General features: G+C 33.6%; 2 protein-coding genes across 3 annotated transcripts in view; both read left to right on the top strand.

Moving 5' to 3' along the window:
* The window catches only part of LOC142353319 (uncharacterized), a 62,197-nt gene that overhangs the window by 22,520 nt on the left and 13,889 nt on the right, over positions 1 to 25,788 (top strand). For both annotated transcript variants that reach the window (XM_075405553.1, XM_075405552.1), the window contains 5 exons: positions 3,231 to 3,362; positions 3,968 to 4,013; positions 4,347 to 4,526; positions 12,966 to 13,185; positions 20,660 to 20,776. In XM_075405553.1, coding sequence (XP_075261668.1) covers positions 3,231 to 3,362; positions 3,968 to 4,013; positions 4,347 to 4,526; positions 12,966 to 13,185; positions 20,660 to 20,776 — 695 coding nt within the window. The remainder of the gene's footprint in view (positions 1 to 3,230; positions 3,363 to 3,967; positions 4,014 to 4,346; positions 4,527 to 12,965; positions 13,186 to 20,659; positions 20,777 to 25,788) is intronic.
* Positions 1,561 to 25,788, top strand: part of LOC142353321 (large ribosomal subunit protein uL4-like) — a 152,407-nt gene continuing 128,179 nt past the window's right edge. Inside the window, exon 1 of the mRNA XM_075405554.1 lies at positions 1,561 to 1,564. The gene's annotated coding sequence lies outside the window, so the exon portion shown is untranslated. The remainder of the gene's footprint in view (positions 1,565 to 25,788) is intronic.

The following is a 25,788-nucleotide window of genomic DNA, read 5'->3' as shown; positions in this document are numbered from 1 at the left end:
TTGGTCACGTCGAAACAGGAAGTGGAGAAAAAAAGCGATTGATTTTGCGGCGTGATTTTTTTCGCTTTAATTTTAAAGTAGAGTGAGAAAATAGTGTTGGAACAAAAAATCGCTTTCTCGCTAGTGGTTTTTTGTTCACTTTCGGAAATTTCACTTTGATTTTCTTTTTTAATAGCCGCCCTCATGTTCTCAGCCAGCTATTATAGCGCTCCTTTTTTTACTTCGTCGAACTTTTCGCTTTACCCATTTTGCTGCTTTTTCGACATTTTGCGTGAAATCTTTTTGACCTCTCTAGGCTAGTTTCACTCTTCTGTCATTCTGCTCAAAGTCCTTTTAAACAGCAGCTGCTCTGCAAAGCAATTCAAAATGAAGAGACTCATTTAAAAAAAAATTAAAGTTAGAAATAAAAACGGGATAAACCCATAAAGCCCATTTTTAGATGCCCGGTACTTGAACTTTGTTCTCATAAGTTCTAGTTAATATCTATAATGCTTATTGTTATTGATATTAGACCCTGTAGCCTCTCACTGAGAGACAGGAGTATGTTCAATTACGAAATGACATCAAAATAAATCGCACTTGAAAATGTTTTTATACAAAAATCAATTTTTGTTGATATTTTCTTTTCTTTCAATCCCAATAGAGTTATGGGAATCAACGGCGGCTATTTTCCGGCAATCTGCCGGGTATTTTTTTTTCTTAGTGTTTTATAAGTCACGATTTTCGTATTTGACTCCTAACTTACGTCACTCACTGTTTTGACTGAATGGATTAGAATTTCTCTCACGCATAAAATTACGCAATGTAGTTAATACGGTCAAAAAAAAGCAAAATCAAAAGAAACGGGATGAACCGATAAAGCCCGGTCATAAAGTCATAGTGCAATAAGATATCACAGTTCATTAGAGAGATTGCTAGTTGTTATAACTATTAAGCCTAATACCCGTCGGTATATAAGCTGAATCAGGTTTAGGTTTAGAATCTAACTGAAACTGCACACTGAAATAGAACAGTTTTTGAACCTTAGGAAATTTTTTTGTCAATTTCTATCCATTTTTTCTGTTTCAATCACAATGTGCGTCTAGCGCGTCAATGGTGGCTATTTTCCGGAAATTTGCCGGCTTTGTTTTTAAATTTTGACCGGATTTTTTGATTGCTTTCCCAATCCATTTATACCTCATTCTAAGTCTTGTTTTTATTTAATGAAATTTCTTTAAATGTAGGCCAGTGACTGTCCTGATGGTTTTGTCTTCAGTCACTGACGCTCCTTTTTTCTTCTAGATTCGTTCACTTAGCAGAGCTGAAAAATTCAAGTTTTCGAATAACTCATTCCTGTCACTAACAGCGCTTGCGCACTTGAAGTCATTTCTTACTTTTTCTAGCGAGATGATTTATATCATTTGGGTAATTAGATTTTGTTCATACGCGAACTACCCACTCGAAAAATGACGTCTGCTCTTTGAAACTCAGTTAAGTTTAAGTTTGTTTCATGTTAAATGAACTCATGTTTATAAAAGTCCCTAATAAAAATCCGCCGAGTGAGTTTTTACAAGCCTTATTAAATTTTGGCGGTTGTTTTTTTAGCGGCGTCGAACTTATATTTGTATCTGTGTTTATCTGTAATTTAAGGCACGCCAGTCAATTTCCAGCTCGTATGGCAATCTGCCGACTATGTTTCTATAATTGAATGAGTTTCGGTTTGTATTGGTGCTCTGTCCCTTTTTGTGGCAAATGTTCACATATTTTCGAAGACTTTGGGATGACAAAGTTGAGCCCGGCGGCAATGAAGTTGCAATTGAAGCCCTCGGCTGGGTATAGTACTTTTTATGGGTGCTGGATGTTCTGAAGATACTGGGAACTTTTATATTCACAGTGAAATTAGGAAAATGATTTCATTTTCTTTTTGTCTTATGACATTTTTTTTCTAAATTGAGTCTTCAATTGACATTGGTTGCAACTCATAGTAATAATTTCGTAGCCATAAAATGTTTTTGATACGTCTTTTTTGAGGTCATGTTTTGTTAATCTAATTGTAAGTAAAAAAAGTTGTAGTGAGTTTTGTAGTTTTTGAAGTTTTTAAAAATGTTCATTTTGTCAGCTCTTCAACCTTTATTTGCCGACGAAACTTTTGAAGGGCTTCAAGATCTACTAGGTATCTTCGGGAGACAACGAAGGGTTTCGAAGATAATATCACAAAATTTTGCAACTTTTCTGAAATTTTTGGGCTTCAGAGGCCAATAGAACTTTTTAAATAGTTTTTATTGGAAATAAAATGCTTTTCAAAATTTCAATATCAGGGGTTCCACGAATTTCCGTTTTTTAACTTCAAAGGAAAATGAAAATGGGATACTGCGAAGTTGTTTCTGAAGTTTTCAATATCACAGATTTGAATATTACGAATGTTTGCTTCGTTTGAAAGAAATTGATTTCAAACTTTTTAATTTTTAATAGCCGCCGTATTGGTGTGCTGCCATTCCATTCTGACCGACCGACTCTTTGCTTCAACTGAAATTCATTAGCTTTTCCTATTTTAATTACGAAGGAACTGCAGCTCTATTGCTGATTTTTAGGCAATCTACCGGCAATTGTTTAAGTGTATTGCTATTACTTAGGTGTTGTTAATTGCTCTCAAACGAAGTTTGTAGCAATCAGATTAGTCCTGTTGGTCTTCTTTATGCGATTTTTTGCTTGACCGATTTTCCCTATGACCCATTTGACTTTTCGCCCGCAAAAACGGGATAAACAGGTAGCGCCCAGTGGGCATTAAGTGCTCTTAGAGCCTTTAAGCTCACTAGCCTCAAAGTATGCGATCCACAGAAACTGTTTTGGAGACGTATACTTATGGTGTGAAGGGCGGTTCTTAGAGGCTGATCACGCCTCACACCACAACATCCCCCCCTACCCAAATCCCCCCTCCCGTCACTCCCCCCAATCCACACCCCTGCATATCGTTCGTGCAGACAAGGAACTCAACCAACGGCTCGACGGTCGTTTGAGAGCAATTTGCCCGAGTTTAGTCGGTTATGTTTGATATTGTTATTCAATATTTTAGTGTTTTTTATGCGATCGTATTACGTGTTTAAGCTCCAGCTTTGAGTAATTTTTCCTCGAACAATTTTTTTGACTATATCAACCCAGATGAAGGCCACGAATGTCAATTTGGGCTATAGCCCGACAAGAGACGACTGTCTTGTCTGTGGAATAGTTAACGACTTGTTTTCTTTTTGCAGGTCGCTATTAGAAGACGTGGAACAGCCATTGAAGCAGGTGCTGTCTTACGAGGATGAGGACACAGCAGCTAAAAGGAAACTGATCGTGCTCGAACAGAGGGTCAAACGGAAACTCAAAATGAAGTTCGCGGGGTTAGTCATTGACAGAAGTCAGGATCTCTTGAATCTATTCAGTTTCGGGCCCCTCAGCTTAGTGGACATAAAGCTCTTAGACACACATGCTCATTTGTTATTTTTGGTGAACACACATGGTTAACATTAATAACTACTTTTACCGGGGTGAGTGGGGGGGGGGGGGGGGGGGTTGTTTAATATCGATTCGCATTTAATATCAATAATCGAACTGTGATCACGCGATTGTTTGATGTTAAATGTTCACTGATTTGTAATAACATTTCCGTTAGTTCCTTTAATGATTTTCAGTGTTCCGAAAATTTGTGAGGTTTATGTTGAAAGCACAGGTGCAAGATACTTCTGCAAGTCAGCCAGCCTTTTGAGGTTTTGACTGAGTTTAATTTAGAGCTTTCCTCAAAGAAAGCAAATCGATGTTGAGGAATATTGATTTTCCTTCTATAACTGCGACAGAAATTAAAAATAACAAATTGTGTAAACAGAAGTGCTATTGATCAGGCTCAGCTGAGCTAGTAGAATTTAACTGAAAAGGAATATTTGACATCTCTGTTTAATTACCGAGTAGAACGAACTATTTCAATTCTTTAATGTGATATTTGTTTCAGATTTGATTCAGAAGCAAAGAGAAAACGGCTGGAAGAATCTTCTACAGTAAGTGTGCGTTTTAGATTTCATTGCATGGAATTACTCGTTTACTACAGTTTCGTTGATGTGACGATTAGAATGAGGATAGAAACAATTATTCGTAGTTCATTTAGACCTCATCACGGCAATTGAGATCTTTTGATCGCGTAATTAATTACAACCTCGGTCTTTTCGAGATCCAGGAAGAATTTACTGATCCCAATATGGAATCTGATAGTAGAAATACCTTTTGAAAAGCTCTAAATGGTACCTTTTGAACAATTTATCCAATTAATTTGCGAGTTAAGATTGAGTGGAATTTTTTATTGCAACTGTGATAACGTCACATGATGATTTTAGATGGGTTCGGCGGCTGGTGACAGCTCCCTCTTGAGTTCTTCTACAATCTCAGAGAATCACAGTCAGACAGGATCACGTGATTCAATTGTGGGTGTAGATCGCCGGCTGCCTAATCAACAAATCACCTCAACCACTTGTTCAAGTCAATCACAATCAAGTGGCTCCCTATATCGACAAAAAGTAATTTTTGTCATGTCCAAATTGACTTGTTTTTGACGGGATTAACTTAAAGTTTACTATTTTTAATACGAACGAAATTAAACTGATTTAAAGGATGAACTAAAAAGGATTAACTGATTTAAAGGATGAACTGATTTAAAGGATGAACTGATTTAAAGGATGAACGAAATAAAAACTGATTTAAACGGAATTTATTCTTCAACAGAGGCTATTTAATTGTTCTCCAACAAATTTTGTTACAATTATTTGACCTTTCGGTTTTTTTCAATGACTAATGATCTAACCCTTTTCGTTTAATTGATTTGGCTGTTACTCGCACTAACGGGGAAAGCCAGCAGGCATCCCAAATAGAAGTGAAAATTTTAAGAGATTCACTGCTCCGAAGTGTACTTGACACCGAAATTACCGGAGATAGCAACTCAAGCTAGCTGATTTGATCACATGTTAAATGCCCTTGTGATTGTCTTGTGTATCTTTTTACCGAAAAATTTAGAGGTCAATGGTTCGGATCCCGGACAGGAAAGGTTTTTTGCACGCATATAGAAAAATTGATCTAGGCTACAGCCCCTAAACAGCTGCAGCCTCGCCTGTCGTTCAAGAGCAATTCTTCCGACATTTGTCGGTTTGTTTTTTTTTTTGCGCTCTAGTTCTTGATTTTTGCGTGATTAATTAATTGCTCTTGAACCAAGTTCATAGTAATTATTGTAAATGTGTGAGTCTTTTTTATGCAAAATTTTTGCTTGACAATTTTGACTTTGCGAGTGACTTTTACGCCCTTGACTTTTTGCGTTTCACGTGATCTAAAATTCTCTCTCAATCACAAATTTCAAGCAGCTGAACTCAAATGGCAGCAATTTAATACTAAAAGTCAAATGAAAAGTGCGCCGAAATTGCTGTCATTTTCTACTTTAAATCTTAATAGTGGTATTTGTTAACCTCTAATGTGGTTATTTGAAGACCACTATTGAACTTCTTAGTCCCATTTAGCCCCCCCCCCCCGACTGAAGCAGGCTGAAATTGATTAGAGCTCCCACTAGTCGTTCGAGAGCCAAATTTGTTCCTTTTTGTTTTTCACCTATTTCACTTGTTCCTTTTTTTGTTTTTCACTTATTTCACTTGTTCCTTTTTGTTAAATCTCATTGGCGGCCTACGTAAGCTCTGATAGCGTCATTTCTAGCCTCTTAATAAATCTATTGCTCATTCATGTGAACGAAATTTGTGGAATTATCTGGGAAGTTTTCACGCCAGGAAATGAAAAACAAAAATTATATTTTTTAAGGCTGAAAGACAACGTATAACTTTGGTAATGTTTTGGACCATATTGGACGTTTTTCTTACATAGATTTTTAAAATAGTCGCTGTGGTTAAACAGCAATTGGTTTCGCTTTACCTTGTTTTACAGCTTTTTACGTGAAATCATTTTTCTCTCCTGCTCACAAGTTTTTTTAACAGTTGTTTAGCAGAGTGGTCGACAGTAAACATAATTAATATTCAAAACCGAATTCAAGAATAGAAGCGGGATATAGCCCAGGGTTTATGTCCGGATTGTGAATAATATTCTAGATAGTCTTAGGTAACAGGTCTAATGTTTGTTTTAACCAATTCCAGGCTTTTTTAGCTTGCTTAAATTTTTATTCCTAATGAAATAAAATAAGACTTGTCAATTCGAAGTTTTCTGGCTACCAATTTTGGCCTACTGTTTAAATTTAGTCAAATGATTAACAATTAATTGCTTTCACAAGTTTTTAACAGATGAAGAGAATGTGATTGCTCACAATAGCTACAATTCTACAAATTCTTATTTGAACATTTTCCTCCTAAGTTGTTCTTTCGGTCATTTGAGCAATCTGATTTTTTGACACAAGAAAAGTGATTTTGTAAAGGCGATAGATACTTAGATACTGTGTGGCTGAATTCCTTGCGTCAAATTGTTGATGTGAGATCTTCGCCACTCTAACTGTACGGCTCACCGAAAATCTTGCGGAGGTATAAGTTCATGTTGTGTAGTAGAAATTGTACCTAAGCATCGTGGTCCTGCTTTTTGCCCCCTAAGTTGAAGCTAGCTGCTACGAAAACCAAGCTATTTTCTGTTGTTTCAGAGAAATCCTTTAGACATTTTTGGCTCCGTTTATCTGAAACAAGTAAGATTTTTATGTATGTTCTAGTGTGAAATACACTTACTTTTTTATCATACGGATGGATATACTTTGTGCATTAAGTAGCTTAAGCCGTCAGAAATTTTTCTGAAACATAGGTGGCAATAGGTCTCTCTTACCTTGTAAATTATAGTGAAATAGTAAGTAACCGATACATACAGCTATTAGTATTACTGCTTTATTTTGAATTCGGTGAACAGACTAAATAGTCCTTGTTGAAACAGTTCCTGACGAAATGGTCTCATTGTCTCAACTAAACAGATTTAACAAGGAGGCTCGTTAATGTGCGTTTGCACGTGATGCTCCGATCCGCGCTCATCTACGTGTTTGACTTAACTGTCTTTTGACTTGATTTTTGCAAAGAGATAATCAAAAATAGATGTTTGAGTTTAAAAAAATCGTTACTCAAGAAAACTAATAATTGAATTAATAATGCCATGCCTCATTACAACAAGATCTGCCATTGAAAAGACTGAGAGAAAAAACAGAAACAACAAAAAGAAGCAAAAAACAAAAATTTCACGGCAAAAACTCCTGCCTTAATTTAAAAGCACCTAGTAACAACGTCAAATTACAATCATACAAAACCCTAACTACACAAATTTACTTTTTTCTAACTAAACATCAGAAGAAATTTTTTAAATAAGACTAGGTAAGAAGTCAACGAAAAGAAGAAATAATCAGGAGAGATTCAAAAATCAATCTACATTTTTTAAACCAATTAATCTCAAAAATCTTAAAAATAACTAGCTTTTAACAAAATTATTCCTAATAAATTTAGTAAAGAAACATAATGGAACCAATAGAACCTGTCTCTTGTTAGACTGAGCCATAGCAACGGACTAAAGATGCAGAGAAACTCAAAAATTACGAACAACAACTTACAAACATTGTGAAAACACAAATTAGTGAAGCCATTAAAATAATTAGCTCTTATGTGAATATTATGTATTTTGATTTCAACTTCTCTTTATACCAATTCAGATAAAATTATACTGAATGAATAAATAAGTGCAATTGGGCCACATTTGAAAATCATTGGGATCTGTTATTTTGCGATTGTGCTAAAGGAAGAGAAGAAGAAACAAAAATACACCACTCAAATATCTTTTTATGAAAACGCATTGTCCAACAAACAAAACATCAGTTACCTCATAATGTCAGTTAACAGGTTAATTTTCAAAAAATACATGGTATTGTATGGGACCTCTCAATTATGAGAGTAAGGTATAAATTGACGAAAGGAACAACAGAAACTGAAAAAATTGAAAAATCCTTAAAAATATTTATCATAAATTTCAAGACTATTACCATTAAGTTGACTGCTTTGGGTAATATCATTCATTCAATCCTCAATTACAAGCTTATGTGATCTGTCAGCTTTTTACGGCTACCTAAAGAAAAAAGCAAACAGCAAACTCAAAAAAAGTTGAGCGAGAAAAGTGTCGAAGGCATTGAAAAATTAAATTTTCTACCTTCAATTAAATTTTAAAGAACAATGGAATTTTCTTTTTAACAATTTGACTCCAATAAATCAACAAACTTGAACAAATACATTAAAACCACCAAGTGTTTGAGAAAACCCATAGTACCAAGGCCATTTAATTCAATAGCTTTCAACGGAATCTAATAAATACGTTAAGTTACGACTTGATGAGACAACAATGTTCTTTTTCACTCATAAGTCATCAATAGGACATTACAATAAATCGTTGACTATGAAAATAACAACAAACAGGCAAAATCCAAAAATTAGTAGAAAAGTGCGAGAAGAAAGTGTCGAAGCCATTCTAAGCCAATACAACTATCAATTTTAGGATAATGTGTCGAGATTCCAAATGGAACCAAAGTTACGAAAAAAAGTATCCAAAAATTAAAAAAATTATGAGAACTCGTGCATCGAGGTCGAAACACCAATTGTTAGAAGTTAAAACCGCGAACTATTTTATTTTGGTTGAAGTAGAAAAGAAGAAGTTCCGTTCATTACTGAGACTGACTTACAGTTCACGAAAATAAGTTTAAGATTGGTTAATTCAAAAATTTATTTTTAAATTATTAACAGCCTTTAAATTCAATAGCTTTCAACGGAAGTCAGTAAGTACGCTCAATTGAAGCGTATGCCTCGTCGTCTGGAGGTCAAGCAGTTTTTGTATGCATAGGTAATCAATAAAACATCACAATAATTCTTATGACAATGGAAACAACAACAAATACAGGCAAAACAACAAATACAGGCAAAAACCAAAATCTCATTCGAAAAGTGCGAGAAGAAAGTGTGGAAGTCATTTAAACCATAAGTTCTTCTCTGAAGACTTTATCCATGATCCACTGAAAGTTTTCTCAAAGCCAATAGGAGATATCAATATCAGGATATGATAAGATTTCAAGAGGAACCAATAAGAAAATATCCCAAAAGTTTTTTTAATAAGAGTTTGAAATATTGTGGCGTTGAAGTCATATAAATAGTTGGAAATAAAACCGCTAACAACAATGATTTTGGTTACGGTAGAAAGGAAGGGGCTCCTGTCATTACTGAGACCGACTTACAATTCATTAAAACAAGTTTATTATCGGTTACTGTTGAAAAAATTTCTCGAGAAATCTTTCAAAAGCCGTAACAGCCATTAGCTGTCCACTGACTGCTCTAGATAGGTTATTTTGGTGCTCATTACGAAACCTATTGCACTGTTAGTTAACGAGACTATGCTATAGGACTCTAAAAATTAGCAAAACTTCAAAAAGAAAATTAAAATTACATTTAAAATTTCGAAAACTCGAGTACGAGCCAAAAGAAAACACGAGGGATTCCTTTAAAACGAATCTTTTTTGTTCATTGGGTTTCCATTGACTGTAAATCAGGTCTGTCATTAACGTAACCTAGTTATGAAAAATGACTAGTCTCTAGGTGAACCAAGAAAACAAAAATATGAAAAGTTTTCTTAAAAAAAGCTCTCATATAGAATTCGATTTTTTTTTGCTTATAAACTTCTCAATGGGACCACAACTAGTCTTTTTATCGCCTTTAGTCTGTTAGGAACTCAAGATTGTTTCATTTTGTAATGTAATTTTGAATTAATATTTTCATAAAAACATCCTAATTTGAAGAAAAATTACACTACAAGTGAAAAAAAATCATGCCAAATTTCCCGTGTTCACACAAAACTTCAATCCTCGTTAACTCCTCGAGAAAAAAATTCAAAAAACTTTTTTATTTTCGAATTCTACGAGGACGAGATTTTTAATGATACCACTCACATTTCTCTGAGATTTAATATCGGCAAAAATTGTCTGAAAAAAAACCATTTGAGTATATAGTTCTTCCCCCACAAGTGGTCGCGGAACAAAAATATGCACACCGCTTAACAAAAAAAACACCTTTCATAAGTTATTCCTATGATTGTATGACATTGAACAAATACTAAGCTGATTAACTGCTCTCGAACGAAGTTTGAAGCAATTTTTCTAAGCCTGTGTCTATTGCAAAACTGTGACTTTTTTACTCTTGACTTTTTTCTTTTGGATAGGGCGAATTCAGAAATAAGGTTTGTTGCTAAAGTAAAACCGGTTGTGAACGAAAGGAGCACATAGCCCGTGTAGCGTAGTGGTTAATAACTTTGAGTCTCATCGAGATGCCTTGGGTTTGAACCTTAGCTTATTTAGAGGATTTTACACCATGAAATTCTCTAGCCTCGCCAGTCTTTCGATAGCAATTCGTCCGACGTTAGTCCGTTTATGATCAAGTTTCTGTTTTGATCCTTATTCAGCGATTAAAAACAGTTCTCTCAGAAGCTTAACTCATAGATTGTTTGTTAATTGTTTGTAGATTATATTTACAATTATATGAATAATTATTCTGGGCTATTTTGTCAGAGACTATTTTTTCTGCTTTTGGACGATTTTTCTGGGAATATTTTGAAATTTGGGACTGCTTTGTCCGGACACGATTGATTTCCAATGCACAAAAGAGGTAAAATTCTCCACAGGTTCAGGAACGAAATATTTGCGAGTGACCGGTGTTCATGGCCAGGTTTTTTTAAGTAATGTGGATTGCAATCCAATATTTGGAGGCTGAATAAAGCGGCGAGGTTTAAACTAACATTGTCGCACAATTTTCTGCTTATTTTCTTTTTTTCTAAAAATTCGGCTTTTTCGTTTGACGGTCAGTAATGCATATGGCCACTATAATGATTACGAGCCACTATGATAATTGCATAAGATGCTAAAACATGAGTATAAAGCTGCATGTCGCGTGATTATCATTGCGCACTCAAACTGAGGGGAGCGTCTCAATATTGCTCTTTTCGTCGAACGAGAGGGGACAAATAACTCCATAATAATAATAATAATAATAATAATAATAATAATAATAATAATAATAATAATAATAATAATAATAATAATAATAATAATAATAATAATAATAATAATAATAATAATAATAATAATAATAATAATAATAATAATAATAATAATAATAATAATAATAATAATAATAATAATAATAATAATAATAATAATAATAATAATAATAATAATAATAATAATAATAATAATAATAATAATAATAATAATAATAATAATAATAATAATAATAATAATAATAATAATAATAATAATAATAATAATAATAATAATAATAATAATAATAATAATAATAATAATAATAATAATAATAATAATAATAATAATAATAATAATAATAATAATAATAATAATAATAATAATAATAATAATAATAATAATAATAATAATAATAATAATAATAATAATAATAATAATAATAATAATAATAATAATAATAATAATAATAATAATAATAATAATAATAATAATAATAATAATAATAATAATAATAATAATAATAATAATAGTAATAATAATAATAATAATAGTAATAATAATAATAATAATAATAATAATAATAATAATAATAACAACAATAATAATAATAATAATAATAATAATAATAATAATAATAATAATAATAATAATAATAATAATAATAATAATAATAATAATAATAATAATAATAATAATAATAATAATAATAATAATAATAATAATAATAATAATAATAATAATAATAATAATAATAATAATAATAATAATAATAATAATAATAATAATAATAATAATAATAATAATAATAATAATAATAATAATAATAATAATAATAATAATAATAATAATAATAATAATAATAATAATAATAATAATAATAATAATAATAATAATAATAATAATAATAATAATAATAATAATAATAATAATAATAATAATAATAATAATAATAATAATAATAATAATAATAATAATAATAATAATAATAATAATAATAATAATAATAATAATAATAATAATAATAATAATAATAATAATAATAATAATAATAATAATAATAATAATAATAATAATAATAATAATAATACTAATAATAATAATAATAATAATAATAATAATAATAATAATAATAATAATAATAATAATAATAATAATAATAGTAATAATGAATTTCACTAAACTTGGTTTGGCCAAGCTTAGTAAGTCCCTAACGGGGCTTGAATTTGATTTCCCTCAAACACTGTCCATCCATATGGGCATGATGTAATTAAAGTTCTTCTTAGCTAAATCAAATAGATATTCTTTGACTTCTCTTTTGAATTTGGGAGGACTTGAATATGGGTTATAGTTGGGAAAATCACGCGCCAGTGACATCGAATTGTTGAAGTTTGTAACTCGGTAGAAGAAATTAGATCGGCAACGCTGGCGATTACATTCGTTTGAGTATAAAAATATTTTCTCGTTTGATCGTGTTTTCGGATGTCCATTCCTTATTTGCCAAAATTGCTCTGCCTCAAGTGGAAGTTTTCTGGTCAAAATTCTGTTTAAAACTACGAGATCCAAAAAGACAAATTGATATGTGATCGGAAGTAAATTTACTGATCGAAGACAATCATTGTATTCTTTATCAGTAAAATGACTGTATCTTACTCGCTCTACTAGTGGGGAGGTAGACAATAAGTTGTCACGAACAAATGCTCGCCATCCAATGAGAGGGAGGGGATAAAAACTGATATATTCTAATCTCACATGTTAATCTGGTCATATGATCGGGGTTTAACTATTTAGTATTTTCAATTAACCACGATTGCACCTAACTATTCACTTTTTACTTTTTATTCACGATTCTCTGAATTTGAGTTCACTTTCAATGTATGTGTCAGTCATGTGAGAATATTGTTTTTGAAACGCATACACGTATGAAACGTCATTGCTGTTTCAGTCGCCAAGTGCAACAAAGGTATTGCAACGTAAGAGTGCATGCCAACCTCCTTCCTCCTCCTCCTCTTCGACATCAGGAGCAGGATTGCACCATCCGAGCTATACACAAATCTCTCCGTCACATTCTACAGCCTCCATTAGTCACCAGACAAACAAAAGCAACCTACACAGTGTTCAGACGACAGTGGAGACAGTTCAGCATGTTGGGCCAAGCTCGTCTGGTAAGTTTCTCTTTCTTTTCTGTTGTCAAAAAATTTCTGAGGACATTTTGGAACACCACATTTTAGGCCTTACTATCGAACAAAGTTTGAAGCAATTATTGTAATCACGTGTATATTTTTCGCTTGACTGTTTTGTTCTAGAATATTCTTTCGCTCGTTTGAGCGATTGAACTTTTCGGGTGATTTGACTTTCACTATGTGAGCTGGCATGTCAGCGTTTTTAATTGCTCTCAAACGAAGATGGTAGCAATTTTTATACTGGAAAATTGGATTGTATTGGTACTCTGTCTTTTTACGACTCGAAGAGGAGTATTGGTGGAGCGCCTTTTTAAGACTCGAAGAGCCTTGGTGGTTTTCTGTTTTTTTTTGATAAGTGAGCGAGAAAACGGGAAGTTCAGGGAGTTCAGAAAGATTTAAAAAGTTTTTTCTGTGAGCAAATTCAAAAGAGCAAAGAAAAGAGAGAGTGGTTCAATCCTTCTTTTGAAACAGAGCGGGAATAATAGGTGTACAAAAATTTTCGCCAATCGAGCAAATTCTTTTGTTCACTTGCGGCTTGTTTCAGCTGTTTTTTTTGTTTTTAATAGCCGCCCTCATCTTCTCAGTCGGCTTTTATAGCGCTCCTAATTTTTTTTACAATTCAAAGAATTTGAATTGTATTGGGGCGCTGTCTTTTTTTAAGATCTGTTCACACATTTTAATGATTTTTCAAGTCAAATTGGAGTAGTGATTTTGGTCACGCCGAAACAGTAGAGCGAGAAGTGGAGCGAAAAAGCGAGTGGTTTTGCGGCGTGAATTTCTCTCATGCGGCAATTTCACTTTGATGTTTACTATTTTTTTGATTTTTTGGATCGGATTTTTTTCTTGATGGTTTTCCCAATCCATTCATAGTCCGTTCTAGATCTAGTTTTCTGTTTAGTCAACGAAAATTTTTTGAATTGTACGTCAGGACTTGTCCTGCTCTCTTTTTTTACTTCGTCGAACAAAAAAATGTTTTGCTCTACCTCATTTTGCCGCTTCTTCAACATTTTGCGTGAAATCTTTTTGACTTCTCTAGGCTAGTTTCCCTCATTCTGCTAAAAGTGATTTTGAACATCGGTTGCTCAGCAAAGTATTTCAAAATGAACAGAGTTAGTATAAAAAATCGAAGTCAGAAATAGAAACGGGATAAAGCCCAATTTTAGGCAAAGCCCTGCTTTCTTGGCAAAGACATCTTCGAGTTGTTTCCGGAATGCTTCCGGCTATGTTTTTTTTGATGGGTGTTTTTGTTGTAGTGTGTTCGAGAAAGGAAGTGAAATACGTGATAACAACGTTTTTAGGCCGAATTGTGGGCACTGCAGAGAGTAGAGAGTGGTTTTCGGTTCAAATGCTCTTTTGAGAGAGCGAAAAAAGTAGGTGTGAGAAAGTTTTTGCAAAGCGACCGCTTTTTTTCATCTCGTGCGGCTTTTTCGAAGGAGCTTTTTTAAAGTCCAATTTTTTCTGATAAAGGTATTTCTCTGTTTTCCAAACTAGTAACAGTGCGTTTCGAAGAGTTTTTGACCATCTGTAGAAATTGGTACATTTTTGACTCAATTTTAAGCCATTTTTATCATTTTGTGCTGTTGGAGGCGTTTTTGTGTTCTGCAAATATTTCTAGAATTGGGGGGAATTTGTGGTTTATCTGAGTTGCTCTATATGTTTTGACTTCCTTTTAAATTAAGTAAAATTATCAGTGTTGCAATGTAGTCTTGAAATGTACTAATTGAAATGTCTTGAAATGTCACAAATTAGTCTTGAAATGTACTAATTTTATGCAAATTTGGGTCGATTTTTGTCTGTTTTTCAAAATTTTTTTTGCGTTTCTTTCCTATTTTTGTGCTTCTCGTTGTATTTTTTCCTATTTACTCTTATTTTCGAGCTGTTATAAGGGTGGTTCTCCTAAAAATTGCAATTCAAGACTAGAACAGGAACTTTTCTTTGGATAATCTTTCCAGGTTTTTTTTCGTTTTTTTTTTTGCGTTTTTGTTGTTTTAGTATATTTCTCTCAGGTAATGAATGGATGAATGTTTGAGAAGTAGTAATAGATGGTGCTCTGCAAATTGATGGTTGGGGAGTAGCGTCCTATCATCTTCTGGATAATTTCAAGATTTTGGTAAAGAGAATTGTATTTTTACTTGGTCCTTCATTTCTTTCTTTTCCCCGGCTTTCTCTAATTTTTTTGCTGGTTCCTCCCTCAACTGGTAGTAGATACTTGAGTCAAAACTAAGCATAGTGCAGGTTTTCGCCAACAATTGTTTTGGTTTCGCAACTTGTAAGCAAACGTTTATCAGATGCTTTATCAATTTTTTGTGCCACACTTCCATTATTTTTTTCCTGTTATTGTTGAAAAAGTTTGTATAATTAAGCAGAAAGTTAAATATATCAATTCAATTGACAAATTGAATACTGCGAGTTGTTTCCGGAATTCTTTCGGCTAGAATTTTATGGATGATGTTATGGTATATTTAAAAAAGGATGTAAAGTCAATACCGCACGTGAAAACTAAGTGTTTAGATCAAAGGGCTAAAGGAATCGAAAAGTAGAGAAAAGAGACTAATATTATGATTATTCTGCGTTTTTGTGAGAGAGCAAGAAAAGTAGGCATGAAAAAAATTTGCCATGTGAGCAAAACATTTTGGTTACATGCGGGCTATTTCGAAGCAGTTTTTAATTGCTCTCAAACGAAGTTTGTAGCAATTATATTAGTCCTGTCGGTCTTTTCTTCATGCGATTTTTTGCTTGACCGATTTTTCGTCTGACGTTTTTGACTTTTCGTCCTCAAAAACGGGATAAACAGGTAGCGCCCAGCGGGCATTAAGTGCTCTTAGAGCCTTTCAGCTCTGTTTTAACTCAAATTGTTTTGGAGACTTATACTTATGTTATGAAGGGCGGTTCTTAGAGGTTGACGACACCTCCACTGTTGACCACCCCATTGCCCCCACTCCCCCACCGCGCTGTTGCCCCCCACCCCAATGTTGCCCACCCCCTCCATCAGACACCCGTTGTCCATCCATGGCCTTTTCTTGACAAAACGTGCAAAGTTTTCCATTTTTTTTGATATTTATATTTTATTATCCACTTCTTTCCGGAGGCAGGGGCCAGAAAACGTCCTTAAGGGTTTGATAATAATTACTGAAACAATTTTATTTGCCATGGAATAGCTTTCTGTTTTTTAATAAGACAATTTTTTCATTTTTAACTTGCATTTTTTTCAAGTTTCTGTTGGTTTTTGGTTTCTCCAGCCTCAAGACTCGAAAAACCTCCTCTAGGGTTCAAAAGTAGGAACTGTATTTTTTCTAAATGTAATGAATTGTTTTTCCAGATTTCAGCACCACGAATTTCAGCATTTTTTTTTACAAAACTTTCAAATTTTTAAATTTATTGTCAGTTTATTATCGCTATTGTCTGTAGATTTATCATTATTGTCATTTATTCAGGTTTTTCAGACTAACTGAAAATCTCCGTTAGGGTTTGATAATGGGTTTCTGAAAAACGTTTGTTGGCCATGGATTAGTTACAACTTTTATCACAAATTTTAGCAGTTTTTTGCAACTTCTAATCTTTTTCAAGTTTTTTGAAATTTATTGTCAATTTCCTGATTTCTCCAACCTCAACAGCCACATAACCTCCTCTAGAGTTGGAGCGTAGGTTACTGCATAGCTTATAGATGTAATGGAAGATTTTTCAAGATTTTAAGATCAACAATTTTTAAAATTATTTGCAAGTTTTTTATCATATTTTCCGGCACCAGGGTCCTAGGGACCTCCTCCTAGGCTTCATCAAAATGTGTCGCATAGTTTCTAGATTCATGGAATTGTTATCAATATTTAAATGACTCCAGCTTTAGCACTTTTTTGATAAAATTTAATTTTTTAACTATTTAAAGCTTGAAATAGTGATACTGGATATTCTCTTGTGACAATGAAATGGTTTTGAAGATTTTAATGTGTTGAATTTTGGCAGGATTTAGTTAAAATTTGCAATTGTTTTCAAAATTTTTGAGTGTTCTTGTCCTTTTCTGAGTTTAACTATCATTACTGGCCAATGAAGTTTTTCAAGTCTTGCAGATGGGTTTTTTGACATAAATCAGGAGATAAAAATAGTTTTGAAGATTTTCACTGCAAAATCTGGACGCTTTTCTTTTAAATTTTGCAATATTTAATTTTTTTTAAATATCACTTTTCTATTTGATTTGTTTACTAACAAAGCTAGAAAACTAAAAGTTGAAGAGTCAAATCAAGCTAGCGCTAGCTGCAATAAACCGTGGATAGCTATTGACGAAGCCGCTGGCCGGTCGTTCGAGAGCAATTCGCCCGACGTTAGTGGGTTATGTTTTAGTTTATTAATAGCCACCGTCAGCCTCTCAACGGCTATTACTTAGGTGCTTTCTTTTTAATTCGCTTTACCTTTCTATCACGTTTTTTGTTATAAAGAAGTCACGATTTTCACGCTTGACTTCTGCCTTACCTCAGTCACTTTTTCAACTGAATCATTTCAAATTCTTTCACGCATTGAATTACGCAATGTAGTTAATACAGTCAGTCAAAAGAGCTTATCAAAAGAAACGGCATAAACCGATAAAGCCTGGTTATTAAGTCGTAGTGCATTAGGCTATCAAAGTTCAATAGAGCGATTGCTAGCTGCTTTAGTTTTAATATTAATTTTAAGCTTAATAGCGTTCAGTTTTGAAGCTGAATTTTGTATAGTTTCAGAGTGTGCGATGTGCGCGACGGCGGCTACTTTTCGGCAATCTGCCTGCTATGTTTTTAAGGTTCAGCTGGTTTTTCTAAACCTTATTAACAAGTAATTGCTTATTTAGGATTTGGCATTTTTGTCCATCTCAATCGTACATTAGAGTTTTACATGTAATCTTGAGCATTTTTTGTGATTTCTATTTCGGGCGCGTTTTTGAGAGAGAGAGAGAGCGAGAAAAGTAGGCGTGAAAATTGTTTTGCAAATTGAGCAAAATTTTTTAATCACGCGCGGGATTTTTCGAAGCAGATATTTTTGTTTTTTTTTTTTGGGTAAGGTGGGTTTTCTAAACCATATTAACAAATAATTGTTTGTTCAGTAGCCTTCTTGTCCATCCCAGTCATATATTAGAGTTTCATACGGAATCTTTAGCAAGTTTTGTAATTTCTCTTTCGGAGGCTTTTTTAGCGGTTTTTGTTTTCGTTTTCAAGATTTGTGTCCGTGGTATTTTTTGCTTGAAATTACTATTAATGTGGGTTTTCTTGACTTTTTAATTTTGTTTTTTATCACTTGAAAATTGTTTAGCTGAAGAAAAGTCTAATTTTTAATTTTTTCAATTTATCTCTCGACTAATTGCTGTTTTACTCTGCCTTTCAGGGTACTTTTCATATGCAATAAATTAGGGTTGGCTTTAGGGTTATTGCTACTACGTGAAAACAATTAAAGGTTTAATAGGAAATGTTTTTTATAAAATAAATTAAAAAATTCTGCATTTTTTGTCTTTTCTCTTGTTTTAGGTGGTTTTCAGTGCGTTTGAGTGTCGTTTGCTCAACGAATAAAGAGGAACTGCTTCTTGATTTGTGTTTGAAGAGTATCTTGATACTCAACAATTTTCAGAGAACTTATTTAAGAATTTAACAGGTTTCTTAGATTTTGTCTATTTTTTGAAAAGAAATTCTTCAGTTATTCGCCTTTTTCGATTTCTATCGCTAGTCGTGTGTTTTAGTATCCTCGTCTTCACAGCCCGCTACTGTAGTAGCCCAAATTTTGTTTACTTCGTCGAATAAATTATTGTCTCGCTTTACCTTAGTTCACAGCTTTGTTCAACATTTTGCGTTTATCTTTTTGACTTCTGTAAACTATTTTCATTTTTCTCTCATTCTTTTCAAAGTGCATTTAAGCTGCAGTTGGTCCAAAAAGCAATTGTTCAAAGTTTTGCGTTAATCTTTTTGATTTATGTTAGCTAGTTTCTTTTTTCTTTCATTCTCTTCAAAGTGCATTTGAGCAGCAGCTGGTCCGAAAAGCAATTCAGAATCAACATGTTCAGTAGCGAAAACCCAAAGAACAAATAGAAACGGTATAAAACCATGAAACCTAATTTTAGATACCCGCTTCGTAAACTTCGTTCTGATAAATCTCAGTTACCATCTGCAAGGCTTATTGGTTTTGATACTAGCCTCTGTATCCCGTCATTGAAGAAAGAGTAGCGTTTCTATCTACGTAAAAACATATTTACTTAAATTCGTTTAAATCAGTTTTGTTAATTTTTTTTCAAGCGCAATCGGGTGTATGGGAATCAATGGCAGCTGTTTTTCAGAAATCTGGCAGTTGTGTATTCTAACCTAGGCATTTTTGTTGAACAGTAGTTTAGTATATTAGACATTTGAAATTAGTCTATCAAAAATTGTCTCGAACTTGTGAGACATTGCTAAGAATGTTTTTACTTTTTTATTTTTCCTTTCTAATTTGTTTCGTCTTTTTTCTTTCAAACTGAGTGATATAATGAAGTAAATAAAATGTTCTAGATTGGTTAGTTGTTCTACTTCAGCCGAGTGCAGAGTTATGTTGCGGTGGTCTTGTTTTTTACAATCCAGCAATTTAATTGTATTTGGGCTCTCTTTTCCTGTAAGATGTTTTCACACATTTTTCAATGACTTTGATTTTTCAAAACTGGATAAACAGCTAATTCTCAGCAGGGGTTAAGTTTCATTGGAGGCCCAAAGCTGTCTTCAGTAGTCAATCAAGTGCTTAGAGTGGTCAGCTAATGGGAAGGCGTGAATTCAAGGTGAAAAGATCGTTTTTAGGAGTTTTGATCCGAAAAGGATGCAATTTTTTCTAGACTGCTTGTCTCTCTCTCTCTCTCTCTCTCTCTCTCTCTCTCTCTCTCTCTCTCTCTCTCTCTAGACTGCTTGTCTTTTGGGCTGGCTTTGTCCAATGGATCTGCTGGTCAGATCAATGTTAATTTTTGCTGTAAATTCCTTGGATTGTCTTTCGGGACTTGTCCTGCTATGTTTTTATTCCTGTTGTCTTTTTATGGGATTTTTGCGTGACCGATTTTTCCTCTGACCTTTTTAACTTTCATCCTCAAAAACGAGACACAGTTAAAGCCCGATGGTCATCAAGTGGTTGATAAGCTCTCGTGGAAGCTTATGCCCTACTATTTCCTTGTTATGCGATTGAACAAATCTGTTTTGAGACAATTTCATGGTGTTAAGGGTTGTTCTTGATCTTAATTTTAAACGGTCGTGAAGCCCTCCCCCCATCCCAAAGCTTGACCCCCACTCCGACGTTAGTCGGTAATGTTAGATTTTTATCACCCTTTCCGAAGTGAAGTTAAAAAATTGTTAAACTTTGAAATGCTGATGACTTCACTATGATCGAGCATCAACTGTCTAATTTCTCTTATTTCATGAAAAGTGGAAGCTACTTTAAATCATTTTTCGTGTTTTCTTGAAAGAAAAATCAGCAGAACCATGTTTTGTTGCAGGTAACTCGAGATCTGTCTCTGGGAATTACACGTCTTTGCACTCAAGTCAGTCCTCACAGAATTCCTCAGCTGGTGCATCTCAACGACACCGAGGCCAAAATCAATCACACTTACAAGGTTGACCTTAACTCCGCGCTATTTTTTCTACAATATATTTGTTGCTGTTTTCTTTTCGTGCCTGTAGCGACCAAATAATCAAGAATTTACATCGTATAAATGGTATGAATTACTGGTCACAACTCATAGTAGGATGTATGAACCAAAATCGGACCTACACTGTCCCCTTCAGCTTATTGAGCATAAAAAGTTCACATAATGGGTCATTTTTTAAAATAATAACGCGCTATACGACGGCATAATTTATATTTGGGTCATCAATCGTAGACAGCATTGGAACTGAAATGGGAGGGGAACAGACAATATCAATCCGAAAACATGCACCAGGTTACACAGATTAAAGAAAAATGACTGATTGATAGTATTATACGAGCGATTCGAAGTTGAAGGTTGTCCAGGGCTGAAAGGCAAAGATAACGAAGTGAATATTAAAGTTATGTAGATATCATATCTGTCTTGAAAGATCGGCTTTGAAAGCCAGTTTAACCGTTTCGAATTATGCTATATCATGATTAGGAATATAATAATCAAAAATAATTTTTTTGATCTTGATTAGCAATGCAAAATCATTGGATCTTTTGCGTTTGTGCCCCCCCCCCCATCTTAGTGGGCGCATATTATTTGCACCCATCAGACGCACGTGCCATATCTTTACATAATGAATTTCCATGTAAATACACGTGCTCTGTTACTGGGGGGGGGGGGGGGGGGGGGCATAACATACTGGGGGGCACACGGAAAAGATGCAAATAATTATATTCAGTCATCAATTTATTAATTGCTCTTGAACGAAGTTCATAGGAATTATTGTAAACGTGTTGGTCTGTTTTTATGCAAATTTTTCGCTTGACCATTTTTCGCTTTTCTTCTAGAAAGTGTGCCCCCCAGGGCCTTGTTGTTAATATGCTGCAAACGATTTTATATTAGCAACAAGCTTTACTTCAGAGTGAGAGCAAGAGAGATCACTCTAAAATGAAGAACGAAAGCGTGAAAAAGTCACTTGAGAAGTCAAAGAATGTTCTAGAAGAAAAGCGAAATATGGTCAAGCGAAAAATTTGCATAAAAACAGACCAACACGTTTACAATAATTCCTATGAACTTCGTTCAAGAGCAATTAATAAATCGATGACTGAATATAATTATTTGCATCTTTTCCGTGTGCCCCCCAGTATGTTATGCTGTGGGGCACACGGAAAAGATGCAAATAATTATATTCAGTCATCAATTTATTAATTGCTCTTGAAAGAAGTTCATAGGAATTATTGTAAACGTGTTGGTCTGTTTTTATGCAAATTTTTCGCTTGACCATTTTTCGCTTTTCTTCTAGAACATTCTTTGACTTCTCAAGTGACTTTTTCACGCTTTCGTTCTTCATTTTAGAGTGATCTCTCTTGCTCTCACTCTGAAGGAAAGCTTGTTGCTAATATAAAATCGTTTGCAGCATATTAACAACAAGGCCCTGATAGGCAAGTGGGTAGTGCATCTGGTAAAGGATCGGGAGGTCAATGGTTCGAATCCAGGAGGGATCATTTTTTACAACGCGCCTGTCGTTCGAGAGCAATTCTTCCGACATTAGTCGGTTTGTTTTACATTTGCATCAAAGGGGACGACCAGTAAGCACTAAGGCGCTTGTGAGTGATCGCCCTCAGAGCTCCATGTGCCTAGAAGCTTAAAAGGAGGAGTCAAGGATCAAGCAAACGATTGCTGGGAAACATGAGCATTCCCCGTTCGAAACCCTCCTCCATGGGAGCCCAAAATGTTAAGGCTTCAGTATGGATGGCAGAGCGCCAAAGAGGATCTCACCTCAATCATAAGTACTAAGGGGAATTAATCTATTCGCAGAACGAATTTCAGAAGGTCAGAAACATATGAAGTCGTATTACATACAAAGTTTTGAATTGATCATTCAAACGATCAACGCTTTCATGCCTCTTTCAAAAGAAGCACGAAAGTGTTGATCATTTGTTATAGCTGCGAAGCTGTAAGCTGAGCGTAGCTATATTGCGGTGCTCTTGGTTTTTTTACAATTCAAAGAATTTGAATTGTATTGGGGCGCTGTCTTTTTTTACGACTCGAAGAGGAGTATTGGAGAAGTCCTTTTTTTAATCACTTTAGTTGGAGTGAATTTTGAAGCAGGAAATCAAATGCGTGAAAAATTTTAGAGTGGTTTGGGTGCTGAACAAAAGTGAAGAGGGGAGCGAAAAGAGAGTGGTTTTTTGTTCATTCCGCTGTTTTCGAGAGAGCGAGAAATTGAGGTGTGAAGAAAATTTCTGTAAGCGAGCGAAATTTTGTGTTCACGTGCGGCTTTTTAAAACCGTTTTTTTGTTAATTTTTTTTTTGGTTTAGAAGTCTTATTATGATATTGTGTGATTTTTAAGGTTGCTTTAATAGTGGTTTGTAGGTTTTTGGTCATTAATAAGAATTTTATACCATTTTGCTGGTTTTTCAGCTATTTTGCTGAGTTTTAGGCGAATTTTATCAATTTGCGTTTTGTCTTGTTATATTGCTTTGTATGTGCTTTGAATCGACGCATGTTAGTTTCTGAGTCTGTAGATACCAAGTGAATACATTTTCGTAGGTTTTAAACGATTTTTTTGTTAAGAAAAATGACAATAAACTGAAACATTTTTAATTATTCTTCTTAATTTTTTGCTGTTTTTCGCTTTTTTTTCTAAACTTAGAGAAGTTTCTTAGCCTATTCGGTTTTCCTATTGTTTTGGAAGTTTTTTGATTTTCTTTTTGCTCCATTTAACGTTTTTTGGCTCTATGTGCTCTTGTGAAATCAAAAAAGCTTATTTTTTTCCAAGATTTCTTTCAAGTTGTTTTTATATGCTCTGTGTTCTTCAAGTTTTTACAGCATTTGAGGATGCCTACAGTCCAATTTAGTTATTTTTAGTGCGTGTTGATGATTTTTATTTCAGTTTTGAGTCATTTTATTAAAGATATTTGAGTAATTTTTATGAAGATTTCCGCGAATTTCTGTGATTTTTTTTTAAATTTTTGCTGAAATCTGATTCTGCTTTTTGCTACTTTTTAGTATTCTAGCTTTTGATTGAAACTTTTTTAGAGCTTTTAATGGAATGTATTTAGAGCACTTTCCAATGACAGATATTACTAACTTTTCTTAATATCTTTACTTTTTTAATCAATTTTGATGTCTGAAAAAATTTTTTTTTCACGTGCGGCTTTCAAATGCAGTTTTTTCCATCTTTTGATGGTTATGAAATTTGAATATGATAATGTATTAGTTTTAAGCTTGTTTTGATAGGAATTGAATTGTTCAAGTAGTTAATTTGAGTTTAATGCTATTTTGGAGGATTTTTCGAAAAGAAATTTTTTGTTTTGCTGATTTTTAGACAAAGTTTAATGGTTTTCTGTTTTAACGCTTCATGTGGGAATCGAAGAGAAGCTTGTTACTTAAGATATTTTTGGTTAACCATCGACTAAAGTTCTCTTGGTATCAATTATTTTTTTCTTGGAAAATTTGGTAGAAAAATTGAGACATTTTAAACCATTTTTCTTATTTTTTGGAGTTTTTCTCTTTTTTTAAATCTGAGAAGTCTTCTAGCCTATTATGACTTGCCCATTGTTTTGAGAACTTTTCCTTGCTCTTAGTGCAAAGGAACTTTACTCGGTGTTATGCTTCCTTGTACTATTAAAAAAACTCATTAAGTTTTTCTAGTATTTCTTGTTCAATATGTGTTCGAATGCCGTTTCTATTCTTCCTTATTTTTTATGGCATTTTTGGAGGTTCAGGGTTCACAATAGTTGTTCTTTTTATTTAGTCATAAGTATGGGCAATTTTATCCTTCGAGTCGTTTCCGGAATTCTTCCGGCTATGTTTTTTTTTAAGATCTGTTCACACATTTTCATGATTTCTGAAGTCAAATTGGAGTAGTGATTTTGGTCACGCCGAAACAGGAAGTGGAGCGAAAAAGCGAGTGGTTTTGCGGCGTGAAATTTTTTCGCTCTAAATTTCAAGTAGAGTGAGAAAACGTGGTTTGAACAAAATTTCGCTTTCTCGCTAGTGGTTTTTTGTTCACATGCGGCAATTTCAACTTTGATTTTTACAGTTTTTTCAATTTTTTGGATTGGATTTTCTTTCTAAATGGTTTTCCTGATCCATTCATAGTCCGTTCTTTGTCTAGTTTTTTGTTTAGTCAATGAAAATTCTTTGAATTGTACGTCAGTACTTGTCCTGCAATGTTTTTTGTTAAGATCTGTTCACACATTTTCATGATTTTTGAAGTCAAATTGGAGTAGTGATTTTGGTCACGCCGAAACGGGAAGTGGAGCGAAAAAGTGAGTGGTTTTGCGGCGTGAATTTTTTTCGCGCTAAATATAAAGTAGAGTGAGAAAACTGTGTTTGAACAAAATTCGCTTTCTCGCTAGTGGTTTTTTGTTCACATGCGGCAATTTCGCTTTTGATTTTTTCTGTTTTTTCAATTTTTTGGATCGATTTTTTTTCTAAATGGTTTTCCCAATCCATTCATAGACCTTTCTAGGTCTAGTTTTTTGTTTAGTCAAGGAAATTTCTTTGAATTGTGCGTCAGGACTTGTCCTGCTATTTTTTTTTGTTTCGTCGTCTGACGCTCTTTTTTCGTTTTACATTTGTTCACACAGCAAAGCTGAAAAAGTCAAAGTTTCTGAATGACTTGTTCCTCTCACTAACGGCATTTGCGCGCGTGACGTCATTTCTCACTCGCTTTAGCAAAAGTTTTTAGGTTATTTGCGTGATTAGATTTTGATCATACGTGACTTACCTCACTCAATAAAATGACTTTTGCACTTTAAAACTTAGGTTTAATTTGAATTTGTTTAAGGTCAAAGGAACTCATATGTGCAGTAAAGGTTCCTAATAAGAGGCTTCTGTGGAATGAATTTTAACAACCTTTATTGATTTATCGCTGAATGTTTTATAGCCTAGTTTTTTGAGCGGCGTCGATTTTTTTTTTCAATTTAGATCTGTATCTGTTTCTATCTCTATTATATGGCACGCAGGTCTATTCTTT

This window comes from Convolutriloba macropyga, chromosome 14 (genome assembly GCF_964194025.1).
Source record: "Convolutriloba macropyga chromosome 14, txConMacr16.3, whole genome shotgun sequence".
In the NCBI taxonomy this organism is placed as follows: Eukaryota; Metazoa; Xenacoelomorpha; order Acoela; family Convolutidae; genus Convolutriloba; species Convolutriloba macropyga.
This window is presented reverse-complemented; position numbering and strand designations above follow the sequence as displayed.